Source organism: Rhea pennata, chromosome 28 (assembly GCF_028389875.1).
Source record: "Rhea pennata isolate bPtePen1 chromosome 28, bPtePen1.pri, whole genome shotgun sequence".
In the NCBI taxonomy this organism is placed as follows: domain Eukaryota; kingdom Metazoa; phylum Chordata; class Aves; order Rheiformes; family Rheidae; genus Rhea; species Rhea pennata.
In genome coordinates, this window is record NC_084690.1 from 3,496,418 (window position 1) to 3,524,209 (window position 27,792).

The 27,792-nt window shown below is 50.6% G+C and overlaps 1 protein-coding gene across 3 annotated transcripts in view; it reads left to right on the forward strand.

Moving 5' to 3' along the window:
* BIN3 (bridging integrator 3) overlaps positions 1-27,792 on the forward strand; it is a 44,974-nt gene that overhangs the window by 7,934 nt on the left and 9,248 nt on the right. For all 3 annotated transcript variants that reach the window (XM_062596763.1, XM_062596764.1, XM_062596765.1), the window contains exons 2-7: positions 2,654-2,702; positions 10,068-10,108; positions 10,677-10,738; positions 14,771-14,907; positions 15,509-15,549; positions 27,546-27,687. In XM_062596763.1, the coding sequence (XP_062452747.1) occupies positions 2,654-2,702; positions 10,068-10,108; positions 10,677-10,738; positions 14,771-14,907; positions 15,509-15,549; positions 27,546-27,687 (472 nt within the window). The remainder of the gene's footprint in view (positions 1-2,653; positions 2,703-10,067; positions 10,109-10,676; positions 10,739-14,770; positions 14,908-15,508; positions 15,550-27,545; positions 27,688-27,792) is intronic.

Below are 27,792 nucleotides of genomic sequence, written 5' to 3' on the forward strand. Positions count from 1 at the left end.
CTTTTCCCCCCGGTTGCCTCTGGCTGTCGGTGCTTGAGAGCCGCTGCAGAGGGCTCGTACTCAAACGCCTGCTTATTTCTGTGTTACCTGAGATTAACCGCTAGCAACGGAGAAATGATGATCTCTAATTGTACATCATGTTAACTGCTTTTTGCCCAGGACGATCCACTCCCCTGGGTAAAGACCTTTTGCCGCTCGTTTTGCGTGCAGCCGTGGAAGCTCAGCAGTCATTCGGATATTCCCAGCTTGGAAGACCTCGACCAAGTGGCCTTGGGTAAGAAGGGCTCGAGGTAGCTGGCCCTATCTTTGCCAAGGAGCAGCTTGGAGACCACCGTGACAGCGCTTCTCTGCTTCGTGCCTGCCTTTTCCCGCGGGCGCGTTGCTACCCGGGGACGTGGAAGGAAAGGAGCGCTGTTATTTAAAGATGCGCTTTTGAGCTTTTCCTCAGGGCACCAGTGCAAGGTTGTGCGGAGCCTCCAGCAGCTTGGCTGTTACCTGTCCCATGGGAAACGAAGTAGCTAAACTCCTCCGTGAACGTTCGTTCCTCGCGGACCGTCAGCGGCTCCGGCGCCGGGTGCTGTTTCCGTCGGCGTGCCGAGCAGGGCCTGTCCCCAGCGCCCTGCGGCCGCTGCCCGGCTGGACGCAGCAGCCCGGGTTTGGCGGCTGCGTCGCGTCCCGTTATGCTGAGGGCTGTATTTGAGCCTCATTACCACTTCGCAGCCCACAGCTTCCTTTTTCTGGCTTTCTCCCAAGCCCTAACCAAAACCGGCTACTGATACGAGTTCCTCCTCCTTCCACTGAGATCAGTTTTTGCAGTCACATCTGAAGACATCAGATGACAGCACCTGATTACATATAATCTACCAGGATGGCCTGTGCCTGGAAGAATAAGGGAGTGACCTCATTTTAGTTTATATTTGACCCATGTAGGAAAACATAAAGGAAGAAAAATCCTTAGTTTTTTTGCTTTCTTCCTGTAATGCACCACACACCCAGTTACTGACAGCGTAATTATACGCCAGACGAGTGTTTGTTTATAAAAGAAGCGTGATTCATGGCTGCTGGGCCTGCCGCAGGACCTGGAAAGGGTTAACAACCTAAAATTATATCAGCTGGACTGAAGAACAATAAACAGGAAGTTCTCCAGAAATTTTAAATTTAAACATTGTGACTAAGGTTGGCTGGTGCTCCACGAGCCGTTCGGGAGGCCTGGGTTGCAGTCCAGGTTTATTATTGGTGGCTAATTACACAGTTGGTTGGAAAACAATGACAAAGATTGGCTGAAAGGGAGCAAGGAAGGATCAGGTCGTTGGTTAATCTTGTTTTTGCTTGCGTTCGCTCCGATCATGTATTGCTTCATCGCAAGTACTTTCCTCCATAGCGTGGCATTTGTGGAACGTGGCATTGCTCATAGCTGGATTTTACAAAACATTACACTAATAAAGATGTTTTCAGGGGTTCGGAATAGTCGGTAGAAAGTGTTCCCTGTTGTCTGATTGAACAGTGTTAGCAGCGTCGGTGCATGGGAACTCGTAAGTAAAGCTGATTAGAAACAAATGGAAAACCGACTCCTCTGCGTTTGCTGTCCAGCAGTGAGAAAAGCCAAGCTTACGAGACAGAATGACCGTCAGCCGAGTTCGAGTCTTAAAATGCATTTTAGTAGCTTAAGCTTTGGGAGGTGGTACGAGAATCTGACGGGGTTCGAGGGGAGACCCTGGCGCCTTCCCAGGAATTGCCTCAGTGGGTTCGGGACAGGGGGCCACCACGGATGAGCTCGGGCATGCTCTGGTTTAGACGTGCCTGAGAAAAGATACTTGCGGTTTATTTCGGGACTAAATTTTCCTTTTTGGTTAAAGCAGTATAATGCAGGGAACGGTGTACGTTGTGGGATTCTGGATGAGATACTTTAACTAAGCAGCACCTCTCTAACTTAATTGAATACATTGAAAACAGCAGCTGAATTCTTGGATTTTTATTATACTGTAAGTGAAAGAAATCCAATTATTTTCAGGAAGGCTGCGTGGCTGTAACAACCTGACCAAGGCAACCTTACATACGTTGTGTAATTTATTTTGAGTACTCTTCACCTTTGAGCTAGCTCGCGTGGGGAAAATAATTTAGGTAACCCAGATTTTACTAACAACCATATTAAAGATTTTAAGAATGAAGGCTGTTCTGCTGGCAGGTGAGCCGTTCCTACAGCTGTTGTATCAGGGAAATCCTTTGAAGCAGCTCACAGCTCCAGACACTCGGGTTGTTACTTTTTTTAATACCCTCTTTCTAAATATTTACAGGATTTGTTATTTTTTCCTCCCCTTCAGATTTGTTTTTAAACATAGCGTGTTCTTCAGCCGTTTATTTTGCCAAGGAGTGCCTGAAGCATCCATCGCTTTTATTTTGCATTACCGGGACGCTGGCGGGTAGGAAGAGGGAGCGCTGCCCTCGGCGAGAGGGGGAGCGGGGCTCGGGGGGGCGGCCCGCTGCCCGAAACGGGCCCCGGGGTGCTTCTGCGCCGGGGGCAGCAGCCCCGTCCCCCCTCCAGATCCTTCGCCGCGGACGAGTCGTGCGGAGCCGGGGCCTGGCGCGACGTAGCCTCTGCAGCCAGCTCCGCTCGCTCACCCGTTCCCTTCTCTCTGCCTTCTCTCTTTTCCAGGATACCGTTCAAGATCGGGCAGCCCAAGAAACAGATTGTACCCAAGACAGTGAGTAAACCAATTCCCCCTTTTTAGATCCAGCCTTTGATCATGTGGCTGATGAGTCAAGCCAGCACTTTGACTCGTCCCATTTTGTGAGTGTGTGTGTGCGTGTGCGCGCACGTGGGAGGGAGATGGGAGTGAGCAGAACCTGTTGCCGTGTTTGACCACCGCTCGGTTCCTCGTGCTGGGAGTGAGGGGGAGTCCCAACCAGAGAGAGTATTTTGGTTTGGGACCTGCTCCTTGGAGGGGGGGGAGCTCTTTGGGTCTGGCACAGTTTTCCTAGGAGATGGCTGAACGGGCTTCCTTCCTTCCTTCCTTCTTTCAGCAATGGCTTGTTTGTTCATCCTTTCTGAGCAGATGGAGGAGGAGGAGTGGTTCAGATCGCTGAATATAACTGTTTCCAAAGAAAGGCTTATAAGCTGAGATGCTTAGTGCTCAGGCGTGAATTAATTTGTGCTGCACAGCATTTGCTTTAAAAGCAAATTAAAAAACATTTTGTATTCTCATGTATTTGAGACTCCTATCTTAAGTGCTTGCTACTTGCAGCTGGCTGTGGCATTTTTCCCTTTTAAGCAGATGGTCTTTGTCTTTGTCCTGTGCAAAAAAGCTATGAGTCCTCGAGGTAGCTGTCCCTGAAAACTAACCTGTCTACCTGCTCTAAAATAAGTACCCTGACAGCAAGCACAGTGGAGACCTTGTCTTTATAACGGCATTGGTGACCTAATCCCTTGAACAGACTAACATCCCTGATCCTTCCTCTCTGGGACACTCATCGCGGCTAATTCCTCAGGATGCGTGGGCACTCGTGTTTACGGGGCAGTTTCTCCTTGGGACCTGACATTTTTCTCTGGAGGCAGAGGGCTAGCTCTGCCACTCCCTTTATGGCTGGAGTGTCGTGTTTTATTTTAAAGGATTGGGTAGTTGCGTGCTGCTGAAGAACAGCAATTTTCTGTAACAGCTCCAAACTGTCAGTACAAAATTTAAGCCAAGCACACGATAAAGTCAAGTACTGATAAATCCCTTAATCATTTTTGCATCTCTTCAGCAGCCCTTTTTGCAGGGCCTGGAGAGCAACAGGTGGAAATGGCACTATCCACGGTCCCGCAAATGGAAAGCGATGCAGCCAGCAGCCTCAGTGGTCCCACCGATTCCTGTTTGGTCGGGAGCCCTGCATTACCTTGTTCTAGCGACCTCCAAGATTTTGCCTCCCATCCTCTTTCCTGTGCTTTCTAACACTGCTGTCCTTTCAGGCTGTTGCAAGAACCACCTGCTCTGTAGCTCTGGGTGTCTTGAACAGCTTTCTTGGACGTCTCCATCCCACCAGTTCTCACATCCAAATTCACTATATTTTTTCGGTTGCCAGTGCTTGCTAATTTCCCTTTGCTACTGCTGCCATTCGCTGTTGTGAAACGTTTGATTGAAAGACCTTCTCCCGGGCAAGGTAGCCTGGCTCTCGGGATGCAGCCTGTGCTCGGTGTGCCGGGCACGCTTGCTGCTGAAATCAGCCTTCCCCGAGGTGTGGCAGGAACTGAGCTCCCTGTAAATGAGTGGTTGCACCTTTGAGAGCTTTCTTCCCCCTGAGCGGCTGGTGTGTTCTGTTCTGAGGCAGTTGTTGGCAGGGATTGCTTTATATATATGTGTGTGTGTGTATTAAATAGAACAGCTCAGAATATCCGGCAGGCAGAGGCTCATTCAGTAGCTTTAGCGGTTCCAGGCCTTTTCCCTTTCCTTCCTTCCTTCCTTCCTTCCCCCTCTTCCTCGGTGCCCCAAAGAAGAACAACAAGTTTTTGTGTCAACGGCTCAGTAACTTGGAGCCGGTTGCCAATTTTTAAATGGCTTCCACTTGCCATTTATTGATTATGATGATATTCTCCAGGCAGCAGATACATGGAAAGCAGAAAACAGGAAGCCCAAAGCCGTGTAACCTCACAGTAAGTGTAAAGTACAGCTCTTCAAAGAGGAGCGACTGGCAGGAAACCACCAGTCTCCCCTGGGAACAAGACGTTTAGACTTGCGCTCGCCTCAGTTTCGTGGTGTGGAAGTGCTGGGCTGCTTTGTAGCTTGAGTGAACTCGAGGCCCCCAAGTTTACCTCCCGGTCGCAGGCTGCGGCGTTCCATCTGTGCGGGCTTTTGTGAACAGCGGTAGCAGCCGAGAGTCTGGTTTCACTGCCTGTGATATTCCAGATGTCGGCCTCTGGAGCCTGCTGCAGGAAGTGGGAAGGTGCGGCATCTCCAGGGCTGCATCCCAAGCTGATCGGAAGGGAAGTGGTTGCGGGTAGAGGATCTCCCACTCACAGAGATTGGACCACAAAAGAGGAAAAAAAGAAAAGCATTTGTCAGGATCTAACTTACTTGGCTCTCCTTGAAGCATGCTAATTCAAGCACAGAAGAGGGGAGAATCACTTTGCCAAGAGAGACTTAGCTCACCAGTGTGCTTTTCTTCTTTTTTTGATTAAATGATGCTGGTGTTGGTGTCAAATCTAGGCCGGTAGTAATACCGAAAAGCAATTTGACTAGGCTGCAGAAGGAATTAGTCATGACTCCTTGTGCCCACTCGCTCCTGATCCTTTGAAGAAGGGCATGGTGTCAGCCACAGTTTAACTCTTCAGGTAGAAGGAAACCCCAATAGAAAATATCGGCTGGTGAACTGAAGTGATCTCCCCCCCCCCCCCCCAGACAAGCCACTGCTTTGTTTCCACCTTAACCTGGGCAAATCCAATTCCAGACAGCATAATCTCTCCCCTCCTCTCCCGTGAAAAGAGCAGCTGTCACCGGGCTTGTACAGAGGCGAGGAGCTGGGTGGGAGGATCTAATGCGCGGAGAGGACCTGCTGTCAGCGTAGCTGCAGAGGACACAGCAACACAGCCCAATTAAACTAATGCCCAGTGATAGGAGTTAAACCTGTTAGAATTATATCTCTCTGCAGAATGTTTGTTGTTCAAATCCGATGCACAGATGAAGCCTCTTATGGCAGAGATGTTCTTCCCTCCCCCAGGACAACTCTGGTCTAAGCAGAGGTTATGCTGGAACCAGAATTGCGGTCGTCTCCCGAGCTCTCCTGCAGCTCCAGCTCACTGAAGTTCACCTGTGTCAGCCCGAGGTTGTGCCCTGCTCTTCACTGGGGCCTGGGTTATCCGAGCCGGCAGGTGGCTGGGAAGAGCTGGCTGCGTGTCCCCCCCGGTGCCCGCGGGGCCCAGAGCCGGGCTCGCTGCCTCCCGCCCGCTGCCCGGCAAAGCTGGCTCCTGTTCCCTCTGGAAAGGCAGGAACGCGGAGCAGAGTCCCTGGGGTGACGTGGGGTGCAAGCGGCCAGGTTCTACCCCTTTCTCCTCCTCGCTGCTCTGCTCTGCACTGACTCAGATGCGCAGCCTCCCTCCGCCGCGCTACCGGGTAGCCTTGGGTGAGTCAGCTTGGCAGGGAGCAGAGACCGGAGCAGAGGGCCTGCAGCCCTGCCAAACCTCCCTGCCTTGACTCATCCCCCCGGCTTTGCGTTCCCCGCGGAGGCTGGACAAAGGAGCTCCGGGAGCGTCGCGGTTCCACCGCAGCTGCCTTCCATCAGCCCGCGTTTCCATCGCGCTCCACGGGAGCCCTGGAAAGCTCCGAATAATGGAGTAAATGCCACAGAAACGGTGGAGTGAAATTAACTGACACAAGTTACATGATTTTATTCCTTTTCACTCTCTTCATTAAATGTTCAGCAGGACATGACCAGTCTCTGCAGTTTGGAGGTGCACGCTTTTTTCTTTCCATAGCGTGCTGCCTAAGCAGCCCTTCTTGAAAGTGCTGTGCACCTCCAGCCTGCTGGATGGTGGGCTTTGAGAGCTTGCTGCATGGTGAAGCCCACGAAATCCTAGATACGCCTGTAATCAGTCTGCAGCCCTGCTTTGGCTCAAGGCTCTGCTGTTGGACGTAGAGACTGTCGTGTCTACTGCTACTGTTTCCCTTCACCCAAGTTATTTGAACAAATTCTGCCTTGAATCTCTTCTTGTTGGATGGAATGGCTTAAGGCCAGCAGAAATTCCAGAATTTTTGGCCTAATTATTTGGGTTTATTTTTTGGAGAGGAGGAAGGAGAAAGCATTTGCTTCTTCCCTGTTTTTTCCCAAGACCCACAAAGAGGCTGAGACCACTGGAACATGTAGAAATCAGCTAGTCCTCCTCCTCCAGGAAAAGAAATTAACCCCGGGGGATAAGAAGGTTCATCACAGTTCCTTATTTCCATCTCTTTGTAGTGTTGGCTCTGGTCTTGCTTCATTGCTGTGTAGCCGTGGTGTTTATTATATTGCCCTTGAAGAAGGTAGGATGTTATCACAGGTAGAAGGCCCAGTGTTAGCAAACAAAAATAAGTGGGTGAAAAAGATGATCATGATTTTATTTCACTACTCTTTAAAAGTCATCGATCTTTATGTAGATTTAAATAAAAAGCTGTAGAAGAGCAGTCCTACATTAACTAACCCAGATGCCTAGAAGAAAAAGCGTTCAATACAGAAACACATTTTGATTTTCAGTTTTCAGAAAGAGGCTGCAGAGAAGTGGGATTATTTTAATATTATGGAAACTTCCCTTAAGGATATTGTAATTTTCTTGCCTGTACTTCTTGTTCTCGTCATTCTTAATATGATAATCCTATCCATAGCCTTTTGCCGTAAGTGTCGGATACGTGTGGCCATTGATGATAGCTACTGGGAGCAGGAATTAGTGTACTCTGCAAAATGTGCCTGGCTTGCTCTCAACTTGTCTTCCTTGCTTGCTCCACAGGCCTTTGATACACCAGTTGTTGCCTTCCTTATATCTGCATTGCATGAGCCCTTGAGAGCAGGTCTTCCCTACGTAGTGCATCAGGAGCCCTGCTTCTGGCTGTTTGTATAGTATATCTGGGCTCCTGCGATGCAAATGAGCGCAGTAATGACTGGTAGGGCTACATCAGTGTGCAGACTGTGATGACTGGTAGCCAGTTGCTGTTGTGGGCGTGAAAAATAAGAGCAATCCTTGGGCAGCTGTCTCTGCATAGATGGCACTGGAGATGTGAGTCAGGCCAGGCAGCTGAAGTGCTGCCTGGTAGATTCACCTCGTTCCTATACAGAAAGCACACAAGAAGACCAGGTGCCATGTTTCAGGGAATCTTGGAAGTCCTGGCAGAGTCTTGAGGGCACTTCATGTAGAGAGTCGCAAGGTGTAGAAGTTATATCTTCCTTCATATCCGTTAGGTGACGATGCCTTTCTCTAGACTTCAGGCATTGCACAGTAAAGGGGGGCTTGAACAACATAAGGGAATGGGCAGACATCAAGAAGGTTTGCAGGTAGTTTCATTTCATGACCAAAACCTCTGGTTCTCTGAGGAACTGATTGCTGGGACTCCTGTGCTTGGAGAGGGCTGGAGCTCCATGTCAGGAGAAGGATGCCACCAGCCTTCAAAGGACATATTTCTGAGTCATGCCTGACCCGCTGTGGTTTGCAACCAAAACAATTCACACATAAGACATATAAATAGAATGCAATACTCTGTGGTTATTTTTGCAGCCGGAACAGCCATAGAAATATGGGGTGATTTTTACTATGTGCTGGTTACCTGACCTCCAGGCACCAGCTGCTGCGGATTTTTGCAGAACTGTGAACCAGGCAGTAGTCGTATGAGCTGCCCCCACACTGATCCATGCCTGTTCTCCAGCGACCATTTTTAGCAGCACGAAAGGGTGTTCAAGCTCTGTGGAGCTTTTTCATCAACAGAGAGAGCCAGCATGCATCCCTAGGATGGTGGGATCTGATGGTGTGGACAGCTGTCCACTGGGAATTGGGCTGAAACTCAGCACGCTCACTTCACAGGTTGCTGGCTGTCTTTAGATTGGGCCGATAGAGTTCCTGCACAGTATACATGTGTCTGGAAGGGCAGATCGAAAAGGCATTTAGGAAAGGAAGTTTCAAGAAAACTGAGATACTGGGCTCCATTCTGAAACGATAGTCTTTTAATAGCAATTTTGACTGAAAAACAAATGTCAGTATTAAGTGTTCTTGCTTCACATAATGTTGTTGCATTGAGCCTGGGATTGAAATGCCGAGGATGGCATGAAGATTTGGAACAAACCTTTGGATCCTTCTAGTCCTGGCTGCTTATAACACTTTAGCATTTCCTTAATAGCATGGTAGCTTGACAACACGAACCCAGTTTTGATCCCATGACAACAAAAGCGCATGTATTTACTCTTGGCCGGTTAATTGAAATCCATTTGCTTATTTGGTCGACGAGGTGCGGAATGAATGTTTAAGCGTGTGTTAAAACAGTCAGCATGGAAGGAAGGTTCCTTAAAATATCTTGTATCACTGGAGACTTGCTGCCAGATAGCAAGTAGGAGGAAGTAGTCATTGATGTAACATCAGGAGAAGGACGAACTCTTTAGCTTGTGCGCTCTTTGAAAGCACAGGTTTCTCTTCCTTTTTCAAGGTGCTGCAGTCCAGGTGGACTGGTGCTACACTTGAAATATGTAACCAGAGGAGGTTATTGCAGTAATATGGTGGTGTATGTTATAGGAATGTACATTGGAGTAAATGATATGGTATGACTTTGGAGATTGGAGGGCTCGGTGATGGCTTGAGTGGTAATTGGAGGGGTGGGGGTGTTGCAGTGCTGCTGGACATTCAGGGATGTGTTCTCAAGAGAAGCTTGGACTACTTCAAACCCAGGTTGAGGCTTTGGGTTTGGAGTAGTCCAGGTTCTCCTGTGGGTGCCAGCATGTGCAGCAGTATGTGGAGTGGGTGGCGTCCTCTGAGCTGTTACAGAGGCTCCAACGGGGGACGGACAGCAAAGCTGGAGTACCAGAAGTCGGAAGAAACAGAGCTGATGTCAGTCACGGGTGCAGAAAGTGATGGTATGTGGGCAATTCTTCAGACACTGTGAAATGGGCTTAGGTGATTCTTTACAACATGGAATTAGAGAAGAAGGAGGTACTCGCTGCTTCTGGGGTGGTCGTGCCTGCAGACGAGAAGAGGCTCATCTCCTGCGCCCGCTGAGCAGAACAGGCACTGCAGTAACCGAGCTCCCGTGTCGGTGTGTGTTAAGCTGCGGTCCCTGCTTTTGGGGCCTTCCCGTTTACTTTGTCAGCTTCCCACTCGTGTGCTGGAGCACATCCTTGGAACGAGCTGGTGCAGCTGGGGGAAGTGACTTTTGCTCTAAGATAGTCTGGGGCGGGGGGAGGACTTCAATACTTTTGAATTCTTTTTGAAATGTAATTCCTAATACAGCCCTAGATTATACTTCTCTGGATTCATGTAGGCATTTTCTGAGGACAGATTCCTTGTGTGGAGTCTGGTATGGTCGGGTGGCTGCTGCTCTGTGCTCCACTGCAGTGTCTTTGAGCTGATTTTAATCTCTTTTCCACAGGTGGAGAGAGACTTTGAAAGGGAGTATGGAAAGCTCCAGCAGTAAGTATTAACCATACTGGTGAGATAAGATTAATATCACGCCTGTCCATTTTACCCACTGTGCCATCTTCCCAGGAAATTTTGGCCAGTTAGGCTCTTCCTAGCAAATCATTGCTCTCTATAATTTCTACTTGTTCAGAGTTTCTTTCATTTGTAGCTGTTCAAAGGTGTCCTGAAAAGTACTTGCAATGGGTTTGAGGGCTGCAAATTACGGCAACTGTAAAGTAAAGAATGCAAAATTCACAGAATATAGTGGGTTACCAAATGGTTCAGTGCTTCTGAGGACACATATTGGTTTTACCGTACTGTGTCGTATGTGCTTGTTGTTATCATCTGAAGCATTTGGGTTTATCGTTTGTAGTAAGTGAAAGGATTTAAGTAAATACGTGACTTTGAATAACAGGTCACCAACGCAAAAAGGTTGAAAGATATCTGAAAAGAAACCTGAAAATGATAGGCAGCACTTTTTAAACTCACAACAGCACATACATGAATTGTTACATATCTAATATATTTTGTTTTGTTTCTTTACAATATTCAGAGTTTTTCTTGTTCTTCCATCTTTCAGATTGGAAGATCAGACCAAAAAACTTCAGAAGGATATGAAGAAAAGCACAGATGCAGACTTGGGTACGTGACTGTAGGATACATAGACTGTGAACTTGGCCACAAAGAGATGAAGTGACTTTCTCAAGATCACATGAGTAATCTGTGACAAGTCTGGAAAACAAATCTAGATCTCTCAGTCCCACTCAGTTTTCTTAGTTACAAGGCCATCTGCATGAGGGCTGCTGAACAGTAACTCAACCAAGGGAACGGAAAGTATGTTATGGCCTAGTCCCTATCTCTTGGGCTGACTTGCTGTGTGGCCTTGGACAAGTCACCAACCTGTCTTTGCCTCAGTTTCTGTAACTGAAAAATAGGAGTGATTGTTCCAGTTCTCCGTTAGACATGCAGCAGGAGTCTCCAGCTGAGGCTGTTGGGCTGAGCAATGCGTATTCGTGTGCTTCGGTTGAGGACGATTTGCACTGTCTGAAGCCAGAAGGTGGGATGAGTGTTTGGGGGTCTGTAGAGTGCCAAATCAGCACTGGGTGCGGGTATTTCATGTCCACGCACGGCTGGCATGGCAGTTCCCATTCAGGAATAACCCTACTAGTTCTCTTAATGGCTGCTTCTTTGGCTTGACCTTGTTGCAGTGGGCGATGTAGGAAGCAATAAACAAGTCATCTCTGCGTGTACGGCCACAGCTGCTGGCTGCCGCGTGTGCCGGGAGCGACATCTGTCCTGCAGGTGTCCCGTCCCCATGCACATCAGCCCCTGCCCGCTCACTTAATAGCCTCTGCAGTAGGAAACCGGTGCGACCGCACCACATGGCACTGGGTTTAAACAAACGTGGAAGAGAGGAGAAGACGAAATCGTCTGAACGGTGGGAGCTGGGAGAAGCGGAATTTAGTGGATGCCGATTATTGAACCAAGCAGGGCAGCCTGCTGAAGCATGCGGCAAGGAACTGTTTTAAACACAGATGGCTTTTCTCAGCATGTGGTTTGGAGCAGTCACTATTCGTCCTGGCCCCCACAGCTCCGGTGCCAAGGCAGATGCACCAGTGCAAACAGGTGTGGGCTGCACTGGTCCAACACGCACCTCGGGGGAGTGTGGCTCGCAGAGGGCAGGAAGGAGCCCCATGGGGCTGTTTGCCGGTGGAAGGGCTGCTGAGCGGGGTGCTCCCCACGGTGCAGGCTCTCACCTGTGCGTGTGTACGTGTGTGCATGCTCAGCTATTGCCAGACACGCGCACACAGATCCCCACTCTTGCAGGCACTCTCCCACCCTTCCAAGCACGGTGCTCATGTATGCTTACATGGAGAGGACAGTGGGAAAAGCACCAGGAACCAGCGCTGCCAGAAAGAATCCTTTCCAAGGGGAAAACTGCCCTTTCGTGGGACACTGGTCATTGTTAGGGATCCTTGCTAAGTTTTTCCTTGTTAAGGATTCCCCTCCCCTCCCTTGCAGTGGGCGTTGTTTATATGGAGCATTTCAAGTCCCAGAGGAGCTGTGGGAGGACTTTCTTTTTCCGTTCTGCTACATGGCAGAGTCACAAATGAACCTTGGCCAGATCCAGTTAGATCTGATTTCTCATTTAAAGGCATGAAATCATGAATATAAGGGGAGGTTTTGAATGTGGTCCTGTGAAGCATGGGTGAAGGAAAGGGTGGTAAATCTGACGAAGCACTGAGGGCTGCTCTCCTCACCTGGCAGTGCCCGTAGCCAAGAGGAGATAGCTGGGGCTGCTTCGCTAACATTTAGCCCCCATGTCTGATGAGTGCGGCAGCGCATCAGCTTGTTGCATTCCCCTGAGTGTCTTATTTCTTCCACTGTACCTCTGAGATGAGGGGGTTGATTATTCACTCTGCCTGCAAACATTCCCTGCAAATTGGACCTGGTGGCTTGAGTCTCCACCTTCTGCCAAAATAGACTCAGCAGAGCAAGACCGATTCCTCCTTCTGGGCAGAAGTTTTCCTGAGAGACTCAGCTGCTGCCCTGCCAGCTGCAGCAGCATGGCTGGGAAAAGGGTATGGGTTATTTAGCAGCACTCCCTGTACTGTGGCTGGAGATCACTAAACCCCTTCCCCACCCTCTTTCCAAACAAAAAAATGATACTAAAGAGCAGGAAGATGTTCTTTAATTTGAGACAAGACCTCTCCTTTCAAAACGAAATGCAAGCGCCCCGCTGGATCAGTGCGTTGAGCTTTGCTATCTGGAACGTGCGTGACTATTCTCCACTACTTCTGTCTTGGTTCAAATGAGCAGTGATTCTGTAAAGTTGCTTGCTTTTGCTGGAATCCCGTCGCGCGCGCTTTGCCTGCGGAGTGCTGAGCTGATGCTCCTCGAGCCCGCCCCGAGAGGCAGGCGATGCTCTCCTCTCCTTTCCTCTCTCCTCGCGGCTCGGCGAGGCGTTTCGAGACCGCAGCCGTCGCTGCGAGTGGAGGACACCCTCCGGTAAGGCGGGATCCCGGCGCTCCGGTGCACGTGCCGGCATCGGCCAGGCTGCCTCGCGCCGGGTTGCTCTTTCGCAGCTGTACAGGTGAGGCCAGCGAGGCAGGGGAGACGCCTCGTGCCGAGTCACGGAGCGGGGCTGGGGAATCTTGTTTCCCAGCCTCCGATGTAGCCCCGTCCTGCTGCCAGCATCTCCCCTCTTCCGCACGGCTCCGGTCCTCTCATGAAGGGAAACTAATTCTTCTTCCAGCTGAAGGAGTTCTGCCATGCTTAACTCTGGCCCGTTTTGGCACAAATCCTTCCTCAGATGTGGTCACACATATGGATTATATCCCATCTGTTTAAAGGTTTAAATGTCTAAACCCTTAATGTTTGGATAATAGAGGGATACGGTAGCTTTGTTATTCTGTGGTGAGCGTCTCGTTCTGCATTGAGCTTCCCGGCTATTTAGCTTCTGAGCTCTCCGTATAATTGTGTGTAACCTTTAAATCAGAATGTTTAACCCCTTGATTTATGATCTTAAGCCCTATTATTCAGATGACTTTTTATCTTTTAATATCTGAGTTAGTACAGTAGGAGTCTTTCCAAAGCTCATCTGTAGCACAGCTCAAGCATCTGGCTTTCAGATCTTAAGCTGGAATAACTTCCAGCAACAGTGCTGACGAAAAAGAACATTTTTTTTTTAAGCACCAGTGCGTTTTGCTCTTTTTTGTTCCCTTATATATTGATACTTGCTTTCTTTTAAATTCATTTTTCTATTCTATACCATAGTTATTTTGTTGTTCTCTTGTAGCGGTCCAGTTACAGGGATTTAATTTTCCTTTTGAAGAGCAAGTGTGTGGGTAGGAAGAGAGGTGTGTCTGATGGGAAGCAAGCAGAAATGTTCGGCAAGACGGGAACTGCAGCCCAGCGGGCTGCGAGTCGGGGTTTCTGGGTTTCTTGGTGGCAGCCTCTGGGCCTGCAGAGACCTTGGCGTTGTACTTGCCTCTTGCTTATGGAGGTGGTTTCCATGGGCAGAAAACTTAGGTTCGTTGAGGGAAAGCGCTTAGCTCGCTTGCGTCTGAGTGCTCGTGGAGCGCCTGTTTTGAGCGTAAAAGAGAAGCCTCATGTTCCAGGCCTGTCAGTCTGGTCCTTTTCCACCAGCACTAAATCTCTTCAAATATATATTTTTGTAAAGCTGTTTGAAAGACTTAATGGACTGTGATTTTTCTCATTGTGGAAGAGCTGTAGTGAGACTGAGAGTGACACTTAATAGTCTATCGAGAAAAAATGTATTAAAAAAAATCACTTTTTTTCTTTTTTTAAAAAAAAAGGAAAACAGTGCTTTTGTTAGCCTGGTATTATTTCTGGCAACATCACAGGCCTTACATCTAAGTAAACCAGATCTAATTTATGTAGAAAAAAGTTCCCTGGGTGTTTACATGAATGAATTGGTGGTTCTTCCGTTGTTTTCTCTCCACCACCAGCGAACGTCTTCCTGGAAAGTTATGCCGAACTCTCCTGAGCGGCTGACGTTCCTGGTGTTGTCCACGATGCCCCTTTGCAGATGCAGGGCGCCCGCGGAGCTTCCCCGAGAGCGAGCTGTTGCACGACTGTCCTGCATGGCCGTAGCTGAGACGTGACCCTCTCTGCTTTCCTTTACATGCTTTCTGATCCCGTTGCACGCAGCCATGTCAAAGTCAGCTGTCAAAATCGCTTCGGACCTGCTGTCTAACCCACTTTGTGAACAGGATCCCGTCTTCCTGGAGATGGTCACAGCCTTTGACACAGCGATGAAGAGGATGGACTCTTTCAACCAGGAGAAGGTGAATATGGGCTGGGCTGAGGCAGGGGAGACCAGAATGTGCTGCGGTGCTGTTGGTTCTCTCTCCCCCTTCAGATAGATCCGCCTTCCCTTTTTGTCGTGATCAAGATGCTTTCCACATTCGTTTCTCCATGACCTTTTCGCAACCCTTCTGCTGGCAAGGCCAGAGGTCCCTCCTGTGAGCAGATGGGGCTGGGCTTGCTCCGATGTTCAGGTGTCTGCAGAATACCTAGAGGTTTATTCTCTCCTCTCGCTTCTGCCTGTGTTTGCTGCACAACCTGTGCCTTCATGGCCAGCCAAGGAATGGCAGAGTCCTGGGCTCTCCTTTCGCCAGCGCATCATGCCATGCCAAGCAGCTGGAGCAAAGTGGCCCGGCCTGCCAGCTGTGGGGCAGGAGGTCCCTTCTGCGCCCTCGTGCTGTTGGTCCTGCTGGGGATTTCAGCCTGTCCCAAGCGCGTGGCAGGAGGTTTTTTGGTTAAAGGGCGTTGTGGTAGTGCTCAGAAATCCATGTTCTGTGGCGGGCATTGTGCAAACATGTAACATTGCTCAAAGAGGCTTTTTTCAATAAGCCTGGATATAATCATCCATTTTGCTTTCAACAGGTGAATCAGATCCAAAAGACAGTCATAGAGCCTTTGAAAAAGTAAGTACCAACATTGTTGTATGAGCCATATCAAGTGTTTGTCATAACCCTGTTCTTTAGGGACATGTATCATTGAAAGTGATGTTGTCAGGTTTAGAAATCAGTCCTTCATAAAGAGGTAATCATTCACATCCCTATAACAAAACGATATTCTCCTTGTTTTACAGCAGAACTGAGGCATGGAGAGATGGTATGGCTTAGCTAAGTCCACATGGTTAATCTGTGGCAAGGGCAAAGACCTCCAGGGTCTTCATCTGCCAAATGTATTTACCTGTGCCTCAGAGAACACCTGAGATGAGTAATACTGCATGCATCAAAACATCCAACTTCTCTCCATTTATGCATTTGGTAGCTTCCAGCATTTTGCTGCAGCTGAAGAAGGAAAATCATTAGTTGGTTCCACTCTGGGCACGTTCAGCCCTTGGTCTTTAAGAAAGAACAGTGCAATCCAATACAGTGCTGCACCCTCAGGGCTCCTGGTGGTGTGTGCTTGTATGACAGAAGTTTGTTTCCTTTGGAAGTTTACTAAATAAAAAAGAGAAAGTACAGAAATATTTTTATTGCTTTTAGGTAAAGAATTCCATGTTTACAAATACCACGCTCGTACAGGAAGGAAACAGACCTTATAGTGCCGTTGTAGCTAGGCGATGAGCAGGTGGGAAATAAGGACGCGGAAACACCCGCCCTGCCGTATCCCAGGCTGCTAACGCTGATGAAGGGACGCAGTGGCTTAAGACCCTGGAAGAGCATCTCGCCGAGCTCTGCGTGGCAGAGGGCTCACGTGGGACCGTGTGCAGGGAAGCCACTTGCAGCGTCCCGCCGGGACCCTTTTCCGGGGAGGAAGGGGCTGCAGCTGTGTCGTGCCCGTCCCCAGGCCGCGTAGCTCGGCAGCGGTACTCCCTTAGCAGGGAGCAAGCGCTGAAGTTGTTGACAATACTGTTCTGGTAGCCAATTTCCATATTTTCTCCCGTTCCTTCCCAGCGTTCGAAGTTAACTTGTGCCTTGCGGTGCGTCAGAGCTCAGTCATGCCTCGGCACCGCGGCAATTTTGTCACCTCGGTCTCATCCAGTGCAATTCACCGCTGCCTGCACAATTTCCACTGGCGTTAGCAGCCGTTACGAGTGTCACAGGCTGTACCCCCTAAACATTTAAGGAGTGTTTCAGTTGCTATACCAAATGTCTTCTGAAATTCTGAGATTTGCTATTTTGTTATAAGAACAGAGCAAGAGAGCGAAAATAAAATAAAATGACTTTAATATGACAGTAAGTGTTGCAAATTGCTGAATAACAATTTTAGCTTAGGTTTGACATAGGGTGGGTTTTTTTTAAGTTGTTGTTTCTGCCCAAATCTGAAAGTAAAATCTCATACACTGCTTAGTACATGAGGTTATACTGTGTTTCTATCCAGAGGATGTTGGGTGACTCAAGTTTTACTTTGATCGGCTATCAATGACAAGAAATTCTTGATTATAAAAAAAAAAAGAAGAAGAAGAAGGAGAAAAAAAAACCCAGCTTGTGCTCTGGAATTGTATTGCTTATTATCTAGATTGTCCTCATGAAAGATACATTAACTTTTTCTTCCAGCATTCTGTTAAAGCTGAAAGAAGTGCTTGTGTATCTGAAATCTTCATGTTTTTTTTCCCTCAATTTGTGTTAGTTGGTACAATGAAAGATAATACCTCTCCCTGCAAACCTTGCCATATTAAACCCTGGTCAGTGTGTTGGGTCTCTGATTCGAGATAATCATGTTGTTTCTGCATCACCATCTACTTTGTGTGGTATTTAGCTCAGGGATGTATTGTATGTGTTGCAACAGCACAAATGATACAGGAGGCGAGAGACCTCTGCGCTGTCACTTTGGGTTTGGAAGCTGCGGTGCAAGATCAGCTCACGTTATTCCTGCTGTGAGGAGCTGTGGGGAGCTCCTGGAGTCCTGCAGGAAATGGGAGTGGGTTGGCGACGTTCCCTTTGGCCCAAGCCCGACGCTTGGGAGTGCTCTTTCGCTGAGAGGTTTCGTCTTGCAAGGTGTAACACTCAACTCTCCATTTATCAGTCAAGTTTCTTCTGTGAAACGTAAGAGTGTTTACTTCAGTGTCCTGGCTACTTTCCAGTCTTGGCAATTCTCTCTAACTTCCTAAATTTCCATTGGACTTGAATCATGGTATTTTTTTCCCTTCCTGCCCTTTGGCACCTGCAGACCGTTGCTGTGTGCTCTTAAACAGCTTATGCTTCATGCTTGAAGAGGCTGCATCTCAGTGCTGAACAGAAAATGTTCCTTTCCTTCCCTCTCGCTGACACTCCATGAGCATAGGTACGTGCACGGATGCGTCGTACAGCCAGGAACATTTCTGCGGAGCCCAAGGGTCCATTTTGAGGCTAATGAGATGCAGGAGAGAAATGCAAAGCTTGCACCTCCCCTTGTCCTGCTGGCAGATAAACCCCAGTAATGTTTCTAGGATAAAAGTTTCAGATTAATGAAAGCTGCCTTGAGGATCTCTTCTTATTTCCAGTTAGGTATTGCTTCCCTTCTCAGAGACAGTTCTCCCCAGCCTCTCCCAAACTTGCTTTGACCTAGAAACAGGCTTTGCTTCAACAGCTGCACTTTATTACATCTTCACTGGTGGTCTTTTTATAGTTTATTAGCCAAAGACAGAGATAAGTATAATCCAGGCAATTATCATTAGTGGTAATATATTGTAATCAGAGGCACATGTGCAGTAAAACATTCAGTTGTCCAGGGATAGTAGATTTAAGAGGAATATTGGAGAATTTGTTAGAAGAAGCCATACAAAGGAAAGCAGTAGTGGATTTAAAGGGGGGTGGAGGCTCGTGTTGTCTAAATCTCTCTGCTTCTGGGGACTTAGGGTTATTCAGACGTTTGCTTTTTGAGCCCCAACAAGCGCTTGGCTGGGAATTACTCATTTAATTTTGGTGAATGAGCGAAGCTCTAGTGAGAATATTACATATTTGAGTGTGTGGGTTGGGCAAGGAGATGGGGTGGCTGGGGAAGGTCAGGAGGGGTCTGCTCTCCCCTGGGGGAGATGCCTGCATAAATTCACACCCGAGTAGTGCACTTGAGGCAAAGGGGAATTAAAACAGCTGCTTTTTACTTCACTGTCTAGTTTCCCGTTCTTCATTCTGGCTCGGGCGAGGAGCGAGGTGTATTGGCTGGACCTGGGACTGGTGACAGGCTGCGTACTGTCATCTTAGTGTTGTTACATTGCGTGTCAGTATTTAAGGAAGGAAGCAGTTTAAATGAGCCAGGTGGTTTGGAGATTCATTGGCTTTAATGCCTTTCACGTTCGGAGCCGATTTTCGTCCCTGTAGGATCTTGCTCTCGCAACCCGTCGCTCTCTGAACCTTCCCCCCCCCCCCCCCCCCCCCGCTTAGCAGGCGCCTGCGTTGCCGTCCAGGATGAAGATCCAGCACCTCGAGCCGCCTGCCTGGCCCGCGCCGTCCCCGTCCGGGCGCGCACGCGCCGCTCAGATCCTCTTTTATTCCCCCCCCCCCCCATAACCGTATCGCTAACAGGAATCCTCAGTTTGCACTTCCTCCGCTGACAGCAAAAGCAGATCACCGTAAGGCCGTGAGGCTCCCCGGGGGTCTGGGGACCGGAAGCAGGAAAAGCCGCTTTCATGTCCTTACGGGCCTCTAATGAGGATTTCATGCACAAAGCTAGCCACATGGCTGCCTGGCCCCCTCCCTGCTCCCAGCGCTCTTAGCCTAATCCCCAGCTCGCTCCTTTTTGCACCGTCCTCTTTTTCTGCTGCTTTTTGCTCTATCGGAAGGGCTGGTTTTAGTTTCCCCTTCCTGGTGGGTGGACGGGCCCGCGACGGACGTGTGGGCACGGGCTGGGGAATGGCAGGCATCCTCCAGCATAGCCCAGATGCCTTGGCCAAGCTCTGAGCCACCCGTGTGCCTGCCCGAGCTGCCTCCTCGTCTCGTCCTCCTTCTCTTTCTGTTGCTCTCCGTGCTCAGTAGCTCCTTTCTCCCTACCCTGCCGTAGACCCTTCCCCATTTGCTTTCATTTTCCGACGCCTTGTCCCGAGGAGCACGCCTGGATGCCGCCGGTCCGAGCGCTGCTGCTCGGGGCGATGCTGCGTACCTGGGTGCTTCGTCTCCACCGCCTCTGTGCTCCTCCAAGGCTGGAGAGGGGCGTCCAGCCGCGCCTGGGCCTGCCCCTGCGCCGGGGCTGGGGGCACGGCGGAGACCCTCAGGCTTCCGGTGGGAGAGGGTCGCCGAAGAGCAGCGCAAAGCTGGAAAAGTGCTTGAGAGATTTGCTGAAAAAGGAGAAAAAAAGCTTTTTCATTTGATGTCCTGCACCTAAAGCTCTGGCCTTTGTAAAGCTCCCAGGGAGGGTCAATCCGGGGGAGACCAGCACGGGGGGATCCCACTCGCTGAAGACCCCTCAGCGAGAAGCCCCCTAGAAGAGCCCCTCACCTTTCCGCTGCGGTCCGAGCGCGGCCGCAAGGGCAGCGGGAGAGAGGAGCCGGCGGGATGCGACCGCTCTGCAGCTCTTCTGGGCATCCCCAGCCCCGGGACGCGTCGCCTGCCGCCGCTTCCCGCGCGGCCCCGGCACTGCCGCGGCTCGGGCAGGCTCCGTGTCACGCCGGGGATGGAGGAGTTTCCAATTTTCAACCCAGCTGACAAGTCTGTTACTCGACTAGCTAATGAATCCGGCAGCGATGGGAATCCTGATGGCACTTTTATCTTCCATGGCAGTGTCTCTCAATCCCTGTCCTTTAATTATGGGAAGCTGAAGGGAGGCTACGGTGGAAACGATGTGGCAACATGATTTATAATTCAGAGATTCTTCTAAAGTCAAGGGGAGGGTGATTTTATTTTTTTTTCTGAGGCTAAAATGTCATTTTAACAGGTGCTCATCGGTACGTTTCCCCTCTCTCCCTCCAGCGGGGACAGTAATTTGTGTTTTCTTTCAGTTATCCCTGCGTATCTCCCCTCACCTGCTCCTTTTAAGCTGCCTGTGCTATAATCCCCGCTCAGCAGCGTTGCCTAAAAAGTGACAGGGAACAACGGCAGCTTATTCTGCAAGCCGCTTTCGTGGCCGCGGCGCTAATGCCCTGCGCTGCAAGTTCCCCTTCGCTCCGGCTCCTGGTTTTTACCCACCACGTTTCCTTTGAGTCGGTTTCGATTTTCTTGGCTTTGTGTTCAGAAGAAAGCATCAAGTAGCACGATGAGATTCTTGGGATTTGTGAGTGTTCCCGGCAGCCAGAACCGCTCTTCCTGTACAAAAGCGCGTTCCGGCTGGAGTATACGGAGCAGGATGGCGTGGGGTTTGTCAATAAATACCGAGTCGCAGAAGGGTTGAGGCTGGAAGGAACCTCTGGAGATCAGCTGGTCCAACCCCCTGCTCAGGCAGCATCACCTAGAGCACGTTGCCCCGGACCCTGTGCAGATGACAGTTGAATGTCTCCAAGGAAGGAGACTCCACAAGCTCTCTGGGCAATCTGTTCCACTGCTCTGTCACTCTCACGCTAAAGAAGCTTTTCCCTATGTTCAGAGGGATCTTCCTGTGTTTCAGTCTGTGTCCATTGGCTCTTGTCCTATTGCTGGCCACCACTGAGAAAAATGCGGCCCTGTCTTCTTTACACCCTCCCTTCGGGTACTTGCACACAGTGATAAGATGTCCCCTCAGTCTTCTCTTCTCCAGGCTGAACAGTCCCAGCTCTTGCAGCCTTTCCTCATAGGAGAGATGCTCATCATCTCAGTAGCCCTCCACTGCAGTCTCTCCAGTAGCTGCATGTCTCTCTCATACTGGGGAGCCCAGAACTGGACACAGTCCTCGAGATGAGGCCTCCCCAGGGCTGAGTAGAGGGGCAGGATCACCTCCCTCGACCTGCTGGCAACACTCTTCCTAATGCAGCCCAGGAGACCATTGGCTTTCTTGGCCCCAAGGGCACATTGCTGGCTCATGGTCAACTTGTCATCCACCAGCACTCCCAGGTCCTTCTCTGCAGAGCTGCTCTCTGGAACATCAGCCCCCAGCTTGTACTGGTGCCTGGGGTTATTTCCCCCTAGGTGCAGGACTCTGCACTTGTGCTCGTTGAACCTCAGAAGGTTCCTCTCCGCCCAGCTCTCCAGCCTGTCCAGGTCTCTCTGCATGGCAGCACAGCCCTCAGGTGTATTGGCCACTCCTCCCAGCTTGATATCGTCAGCAAAATTGCTGAGGAGGCACTCTGTCCCCTCATCTAGGTCGTTGATGGGACCCAGTACTGAGCCCTGAGGGACATGACTAGCTACAGGCCTCCGACTAGACTTTGTACCACTGATCATAAAAAAAAAAATGTAAGACCAAGATCTATTAAAGGACTTTTCATCTGTGTTTCTCAAAGCACTTTTTAAACGCAGGAATCACTATTCCTGCTTGATGTGCCATGGGAGTAGTTGTGTGAAACGACGACGTTGTTCCCTCGTGGGGCTTCCCTCTGTCCTGTGCTGCTCTTCTCCCTTGACCACTTTTGCTAAGCCTCCCTTGTCTCGTTAAAGTGCAGCCTTTGCTTCTGGCATTAGTTGTTTAGACTTCATTTCCAGAGCTGCTGCTACTTAGTGTTTGGAGGCAACATAGCGATGTTCTCCCCTGGGGTCACCACCCGTAGCACCCATGGTGTCGTTGTCCCAGAGACCTCCCAGCCTCGGTGTAACCCTGCTGCCAGAGAGGATTTGCAATGTTAGCTGAACACTTACAAAAACATTTGAGATCCTCCTAGGCAGTGGATAGAGAGTTGTTATTGCAGGGCTGCAGGCAGAGCTCAGGAGCCCACGGTGTGTTTGTAGATGGAAGAAGCTTTTGGAGGCTCTGCAGACAGCCTTGGTGCCAGACTTTCCACTAGGAGCATTTGTAAATAACATGCATGAGATATTTGTGAAGACGCTTGTGTGACATGTGAAATGCAGCGATTTATTAAGTCATTAGAATAACTTGGCAGTTGCAGGAGCCATATCTTCCTATCACCCTTCACTTGTGTTTACCACCCATGGCACTTGGTTTGAGATCGTGTTTCTGTATGCAGCTCCCTCCTGCGAAAGGTTTCTTTCCATTTCTAAATGGGAAAGAAACCTACTTCTCTCTGAACTTGAGGGGAATTTTCAGAGCTCCTCAGTTAATAAGGAATTCACACAGAGTAATTCCTTCAAGAGCCAGAGGCGGAAACGTACCCTCGGCTCAATCCAGATCAGTCCCATGAAGGAACACGCTTCCCTGCTTGAGCTGCTCTATTCCTGCATGAAAATTAAACCAGGTGACTCACTAACCTCCTGCGAGGATCTTCAGCACAGAAAGAGCTATTTCTGCAGCTGGCGGTGCCTGGAGAAGCCGAGGATGGCCCAGGCTTCTCCTGCTCGTGCCAGCTGCGAAGGAACACCTCGCTGAGACAGTCCTCGCCGCCACGCCGTGTTTGCACGTGAATTCCAGAAATCCCCGTTCCGCTCACGTGTTCGGTGGCGGCTGCTCACGCACTGTAGGAAAAAACTCAGGTCTTTCTCCGAGTGGGTTTCACCCTTGCTGCTCAGCAGCCGGAGGCTCGCAGCCTTCGCCGCGGCGGCCGCGGCGCTGGCCGTCGGAGCCCCGCGCTCCCGGTGCGGGCGCTCCAGGCTCGGGGAGCCGGCGTGGCGCGCTGTGTTAGCGTGGCAGCTTGTGGAGCTGAACCACCCCCCTCGTGCTGAAATGCAGCGTATAATCTATGCATTAAAAGTCCTTGGGAGACGGTAGTTGCTGTGCCTACACAGAAGCAGCCTCTCCAGATCCAACGCTGGAGGTTTTTTCTTTTTTTTTTGTAAGCGCTGCCGGAGTACAGTGTCCTTCCATTACGGGCTGCAAAATCGCACCGAGTTCTGACTAAGAACAGAAAGGGAAAAAAGATGAAGCCTTTTTGTTTTAAAACCAGTTTTGACTTCAAAGTAAATGGAAACTATGTCGCCGAGCCTCTTCTGCAGTCTCCCTTGCTGCATTTCTGAGCTAAAGGGTTCTTTCTTTCCACCCCCTGCGGTAGCGAGTCTGTAAGATGTAAATGGCTACGTGCTAATTCTCCGGTGTTCTCGGAGGCTCTGTTAATGCACGAGCATTGTGGAAGTACCAGGTAATACAGACTGTGCTAGAGAAAGTGCTCCAAAGATGGGCTATCATCAGAAAAACGCTGTTTAAAAGCTCGTGTGTCGTACTGACATAATGCTTGCATTTTTCAAGGCATCTTCCTGCTATGCACTTTCCAGATCCAAGGCTGTGAGGTAGTTTGTGGATGAAAAATCGAGAGGTGGATATTACCGAGAGCAACAGTGGTATCTATACCATGCCAGCGCTCCGCTAGCCCAGGCCAGGACGGGCGCTTCAGTGTGCTGAGGGTCTCAAGGCAACGACAGCCACGTCCAGGCCAAGACGTAGCTCAACAGCCGTGGAGATCGTAGCCCCTGCTCGGCGTTTGGTGCGGTGCCTCCCTGCAAACCGGCAAAGGGAAGGTTCCCCCCAGGCGCAGCCTGTTCTGCCCTCTCCTCCAACGTTTCCTAGCGCAGGAGCGTGGTCAGCGCGTCGCTGTCGTTGGGGCTCTGCTCAGCTCGTTTTGCAGAGGCCACCAGAGACGAGAGCGTCGGTGCCCTGCTACCAAGCCTCCCCCCATCAGGAGTGTAGTAGGCAATTAAAGCGAGGGGCTGCTGGACTGATTGTATTACTCATTTTTGTCCTTAACTCTTTAATATTCCTGGGAAATTTGTGCCGAAGTTGCAAGCGCAAGCTGGTGAGATTAAGTTTGTGCTGATGGCAAGGAATGTGTGTCCTTTTATACCGCGCAGCCCTCCAGGCTCGTGTACCCCGCTCCCTTCTGCTGGGCAGCCTCTTCCTGCCTATCCGTGCTGCTAGTTCCCCAGCCCTTTCCTGGCGTATTTTTGGATGTACATAGAGGGAGGACATAGCCCCGTAGCCCGTAAGATGGTGAACCTGTTCTCGGGCGTCCTGCGCAGCCAGGACCAGTGGGAGTCACTGCTAGCTGCCGCGGCATTTAAATATAATGGCAAGCGTGTGTGAGAAAGTTACCATAAAAAGCAATGTCAGGGTAGCAGCATCTGATACGCGCGCGGCCAGCTGGAGGGCAGGGTGACGCGCGGAAAGTGTGCTCCCTGATGACTTTTTCAGGTTGTGCCGGGCAATATTAAGCTCTTAGCGCTGTGGCCCCAGCTGCATCCCCATAATGAGAGAAAGGGTTGGTGGAGCCAAAGGGTCAGACATAGAAGACACAGTTGTTCATGGTGTTTGCAGCTCCGGGACAGAGATCTGTCCTTTTGGGTGGTCTCTGGAGACTGTTGCCCTGGTCACTTGTTGTCCTCACGGAACAGGGAGTTGGTGGTGATATCATGGGTATTTGTGAGCAGTAGAATAGCAGCTCTGCAGTGACGGTGCTTTGCAAGGGCCTTGGTGAGAGCGAGGATATTATCAAGAGAGCATGTCGCAACGCGTGGAAGACTCGCTGTCCGTGCGCTGACCGGCCCAGGTTATCCTCCGCGATCAGGATTGCAGGAGCACCTCCCTATTTCGCCATCCAAACGAGCATGATTAAACATTAACATTTCCCCTTCCCCCACCCTCTGGCACTTGCCCTCTGTGAACTGTTAGGGCTTCGGGATGAAGGCTTCGTCTGCACGCCCGACGGTACGCCACATTAGCACCCCTCGGCGTGAGCACAGCCTAGGAAAATGAGGTATTAATACGCACTGGCCTTGCTGCGCAGTGCTGCAAATGCCCATGGTTTTGTTTGAATCAAAATGTCCCTGTGTTAAGCATGCATTTGATTACAGCTGAAGCAAATTACAGTCACAGGGTGGGATTTGTGTTTTGCTGGTTGCTGATGTGCTCCTCGGTCTGGATTCACTTCAAGGAGATCGGAAACCTGTTTGCCTGTGCTTGCCTCTGAGAAATAAAAATTATTGCAAGGCTGTTTAGACACGTTTTCATGAAAGGCTCCTGGTTTTGGCCTTTTGAAATGACCCTATGGTTTATGGAGATCAAATACCTGAGCCTGGAGGTAGAGTGACCTGATCCATATGAAGCCATTGCCTTGCAGCTGGCGAGATGCAGGAACCGGGGCAGTCCCCAGCGGGATGATTTTCACCACGCGTTGCGTTTGAGTTCTGTAGACGGGACTGACGCACCCAGTTGCCGGCTCTTCCTCGCTCTCCTGGGCTCGCTGGCTGTCTCTGCTGCCACATTCAGAAATATTCTCTCTTGTCTTCGCAGTCAGATGTTCATGTTTCCTCAATTTGTAACACATTTTAATAAGAAGAATCTCCCCATAAGCCTGGATAATTGTTGGCTGCTGTTAATCCTTCTGTTTGGGGTACAGAGCTCTTCTTCAGCTCTGCTGTTTGCCAGACCTACGGTACGCGCGACTTGGGCTGGAGCTTATGCAGAGCAGAGACTGCCGGAGTGGGGAAGCGGGGCTGGCAGTTATTGCAGTTAATATTTAGGTAGACCTTGTCACCTGTGGATGGCTTTGCAAAGCTCCGGGGAAGTGCGAAGCCCCGTCATCACATGTGCGGGGTCTTTTTTTTTTTTTTTTTTTCTTTTTCATTTCTCACCAGGTGGGCGGCATTTGGGACACTTTGGCTCACGGTGGAGAGCACCACGGCTTTGCGCCCAGGTGCCGGGGCAGAGCAGCCCGACCTGGCGGGGAAACGCTCCCGGATCTCTGCTCCGACCAGCAGCCCTTGCCTGCCCGGCAGCGGAGAGGAGATGCCCGGGGCTCCTGCGAGCGGGGAAGGAGCCGAGCTGGGGCCAGCAGTGTCGGGCTGCACGCGGTCGGGCGCTGACGGGCTGAGCTAGGGCCAGGCAGGGCAGTAGCGGCCGGGAGGGATTACGGAGCTGGAGCTGGAGCTCACTGTGCAAACTGGGACTCAGCGGTAAGGAGGGAGACGGCGCGGCAGTGCAGAAATACCGGCTCCGACTGAGCGCGCTGGTGGCCTTTCAGTCCAGGAAAACACTTGCTGTCCGGTTTCCTTCCTGACAGTGATGCTGTTTCCTTGCATTTCACATCTCCTGAGGAGGAGGCAGTGAAACCAGCTGAGTTCAGAGCAAGGCGCTTTCGCTTCATGAGCGCTAAGCGCCAACGCGCTCGCTTGCGTGGCCCTGGAGCCGAGCGCAGGGGAGCGTGCAGAGGGCCACCGGTCAGCGACAGCTCCTGTGCCTGCGCATTTCCCTTTGGAACGAGGTATTAGTAAAACACCACTTTAGACGACTATAAATAGACAAGGAGATGCCGGGAAAGTGCTCTTTTCTCCCTCCCCAGTTTGCTTACTCAGTCGAGTTAACAGCGTTGTTTTCCAGGGCAGCTTCCTCCTCCGTCCAGATAAGGCAACTTTCCATGTTCGTATGTGAATCTTTAAGATAGCAGCTGGAAGAGAAAGGGAAAACTGTTAAAAATAAAGAGCTAATTGTAAAACCATAAGGGTTGGCAGGAGAGCTCAAAAGCAGTTTGGGATCTTCAGAGTATTTTTACCAGACTTTGCCTAGATGTTAAGTTCTTTTTTTTTTTTAATTTAAAAACACACCCTTAAACGCATGAATTGACCTTAACAAAATCCACACATGTGCTTCTAGCTTTCCTTTCAAACACTGTACCTTGGCTAGGATTTGAGGCATCTTACAAGTATCACTTAATCCCTTCTTCCAGCGCCCTGGAAGAGCGCAATGAAAGCGTTTGTGCTTGGAACGGCTTTCGTTTGAAATCCCTGCGTGTTTTTGCTAATGGTGTTCTGAATTCTGGCCCTGCCCTGAGCCGCCTCGAGCGTCTCCGCGAGGGAAGCGGGGCCGGGCGAGCGGCGAGGCTCGGGGAAGGGCCGCGCTCGCCGCGCCGAAGGCAGAGCGGGGTCTGCAGCCCGCGGCCGGGCGAGCGGCTCGTCCCGGCGCTGCCCGCGGCCAGCGCGTCCTCCCCGTCGCCGCCGCCGCCGCCCGGGCTGCCCTGCTCAAGGCCCTTTGGTGCTTCTCGCCCCGGCAGGTTTAGCAGCGTGTTCCCCAGCCTGAACGTGGCGGTGAAGCGGCGCGAGCAGACGCTGCAGGACTACAAACGCCTGCAGTCCAAAGTGGAGAAGTACGAAGAGAAGGAGAAAACGGGCCCTGTCCTCGCTAAGCTGCACCAGGTACAGAGGTGCCGCGGCTGGGACGCGAAACGCGGGGAAACGCCGCGAGCGAAGCCCGGGAAGCGTGTCCCCGGGCTCGGGGCGCGTCGGAGGAGCCGAGGGGAC